Source organism: Colobus angolensis, unplaced genomic scaffold (genome assembly GCF_000951035.1).
Source record: "Colobus angolensis palliatus isolate OR3802 unplaced genomic scaffold, Cang.pa_1.0 Scaffold97, whole genome shotgun sequence".
NCBI lineage: Eukaryota > Metazoa > Chordata > Mammalia > Primates > Cercopithecidae > Colobus > Colobus angolensis.
This window is the reverse complement of record NW_012123709.1, coordinates 258079-261236: the sequence shown is the minus strand read 5'-3', so window position 1 is coordinate 261236 and position 3158 is coordinate 258079. Positions and strand designations below refer to the sequence as shown.

General features: G+C 45.3%; 1 protein-coding gene across 1 annotated transcript in view; it reads left to right on the top strand.

The window, feature by feature from the left end:
* CASC5 (cancer susceptibility candidate 5) overlaps positions 1–2852 on the top strand; it is a 102920-nt gene extending 100068 nt beyond the window's left edge. The window contains 1 exon segment of the mRNA XM_011932713.1: positions 2201–2852. Within this exon segment, the coding sequence (XP_011788103.1) occupies positions 2201–2315 (115 nt within the window). The 3' untranslated portion in view covers positions 2316–2852.
* The last annotated feature ends 306 nt before the right edge of the window (positions 2853–3158 follow it).

Below are 3158 nucleotides of genomic sequence, written 5' to 3'. Positions count from 1 at the left end.
ACTAGGTGAGTAAAGGGCCAACAGGGTAAGACTTTGGACTACTTTTTAATGTTCATTTTATTTGAAGGATTCCTCAAAGTGGTCAGCAAATCAGTAGACCATAGTGAGAGCTAAATGTCAGTTCTCTTGAGTTCATTTTGAAGAGTGAGTGTGTGTGTGTGTGTGTTTGAGATGGAGTCTCACTCTGTCACCAGGCTGGAGTGCAGTGGTACAATCTCGGCTCACTGCAACTTCCTCCTCCCGGGTTCAAGTGATTCTCCTGCCTCAGCCTCCCGAGTAACTGAGACTTACAGGCACACATTACCACACCCACCCAGCTAATTTTTGTATTTTTAGTAGATATGGGGTTTCACCATGTTAGCCTGGGTCATCTCGATCTCTTGACCTAGTGATCCGCCCACCTCAGCCTTCCAAAGTGCTGGGATTACAGGCGAAGAATTTTTTTCTTAAAGTCAGTGACCTTCATTGCTATCTCCAGTGAATGCTGGAGACCACTGGTCTATTCTTTTGTACCTGCTTCACTGGTTGAATACTTCAACCTAAAACATGAATCAAGAAGGAAAAAACTCACCATTAGCTTAGTACAGATAATATGTAAACAACTTTTATGACCTTTAAAAACAGAGTTGGCTGGGTGCGGTTGCTCACACCTGTAATCCCAGCACTTTGGGAGGCTGAGGCGGGTGGATCACGAGGTCAGGAGTTCAAGATCAGCCTGGCCAAAGCGGTGAAACCCCACCTCTACTAAAAATACAAAAAATTAGCCAGGCGTGGTGGTGGGTGCTTGTAATCCTAGCTACTCGGGAGGCTGAAGCAGAGAATTGCTTGAACCTGGGAGGCAGAGGTTGCAGTGAGCCAAGATCACACCATTGCACTCCAGCCTGGGAGACAAAGCGAAACTCTGTCTGAAAAAAAAAAGTTAGGGCCAGATATGATGGCTCATGTCTGTAAGCCCAGCACTTTGGGAGGCCAAGGTGGGCGGATCAGTTGAGCTCAAGAGTTCGAGACCAGCCTGGCCAACATGGCGAATCCCCGCCTCTACTAAATATACATAAATTAGCTGGGTGTGGTGGTGAGTAGTCCCAGCTAATCTTGAGGCTGAGGTGGGAGGATTGCTTGAGCCTGGGAGGTGGAGGTTGCGATGAGCCAGGATCATGCCACTGGCCTCCAGCCTGGGTGACAGAACCAGGCTGTCTCAAAACAGAGTCTGTGGAACCAGACCTAAAAATGTCTCATTCCTCCTAGACTGTGATGGATTCTGACTTTTTAAGATATACTGCTGACAGATTGGAGGATAACAGATGTTAAAAATGTGCTCACCTAGGCTGGGCATGGTGGCTTATGCCTGTAATCCCAGCACTTTGGGTGGCCAAGTTGGGCAGATCGCTTGAGGCCAGGAGTTTGAGACCAGCCTGGCCAATATGGTGAAACCCTGTCTCTACTAAAAATAGAAAAAATAGCCAGGGGTGGTGGCAGGCGCCTGTAATCCCAGCTATTCGGGAGGCTGAGGCAGGAGAATTGCTTGCACCCGGGAGATGGAGGTTGCCGTGAGCCTAGATCGTGCCACTAACTGCACTCCAACCTTGGCAACAGAGCAAGACTTCGTCCCCCCAAAAAAATAAAATAAAATGTGCTCATCTTGTATTTGTCAGCAAACACCAAGGCTAACATTTTTTATGACCAACAAAAGTAGCTAGGTTAAGATACTTCACAATTACATATAGAATTGGTTCTTAGGCCCTGTTTTGGAATCCCATTTCAAACTGGACATCTGGTTATTTCCAGAAATGCTCATTTGTGCTTCCTAGGAAACTGAGAGACCAAGAACGTAAATCCCACTCAGTTGGAGACAAGTGTAAGATTTTTAAAAAATTGATTAACCTGGCCAGGTGCAGTGGCTCATGCCTGTAATCCTAGCACTTTGGGAGGCCAAGGCGGGCGGATCACAAGGTCAGGAGACCATCCTGGCTAACACAGTGAAACCCTGTCTCTACTAAAAATACAAAAATTAGCCGGGCATGGTGGCAGGCACCTGTAGTCCCAGCTAATCGGGAGGCTGAGGCAGGAGAATGGCATGAACCCAGGAGGTGGAACTTGCAGTGAACTGAGATTGTTCCACTGCACTCCAGCCTGGGCGACAGAGCAAGACTCCGTTGCAAAAAAAACAAAAAAAAAATTGATTAACCTTTGTTCTTTCCAGCCAAGATGATGTTGCTGCCATTCTATCTAAAGTGCCACTGGAGAACAACTACCTGAAGAATGTAGTCAAGCAAATTTACCAAGATCTGTTTCAGGACTGCCATTTCTACCACTAGACCCTTGGACCACTGTTGGAACAACCAAGCAGAATGTACTTGATACTATTTCAGGGTCCCATTGCTGTTTAGCCTTTGTTTTTAGGTCATTACAAGCTGAGTAAAATTCCTTCTGATGATGTTATACTTAATCTGTATGCTTTTTAGATCTCTGCAGAATGATGGTGATGAAGTCTGGATAGTAGGCCTCATAGCCTACTATCAACTTACTCATCTTTGTACCAAAGGTTTAAGTAATAGGACATTTAGGAAAAATGTATCCTAACTAAACTAGTGCTTTCTGCTTTAGTACAAGCCCTAAGGATTAACTTTTAAGTATAAGAAGAAGTGTTACCACTGACAAACACATGAGCCATTTTCCCATAAATAGATAGAGCTATGATTTTTAGGTTGCTTGGCTTCTGCCTAGCAGATATTTCTGGAGTAGAGATGTATCTGTCTACAAACTTTTATCCTTTTTCTCCATTACTAAAATGCTATTAAGAGAAAGTAGGGCTGGGTGTGGTGGCTCACACCTGTAATACCAGCAGTTTGGGAGGCCATAGTGGGCAAATAGCCTGAGTTCAGGAATTCAAGACCAGCCTGGGAAACATGGCGAAACCCCACCTCTACAAAAAATACAAAAATTAGCCAGGCATGGTGGCTTGCACCTGTGGTCCCAGCTACTCAGGAGCTTAAGGCAGGAGGATCACTTGAGCTTAGGAGGCAGAGGTTGCAGTGAGCCGAGACCGTGCCACTGTACTCCAGCCTAAGCAACAGAGCAAGACCCTGTCTCAAAAAAACAAAAAGAGAAAAAGCAATAGCACTCAGCTATTGAAATGGTTGCCTTTTTTTTTTTTTTTT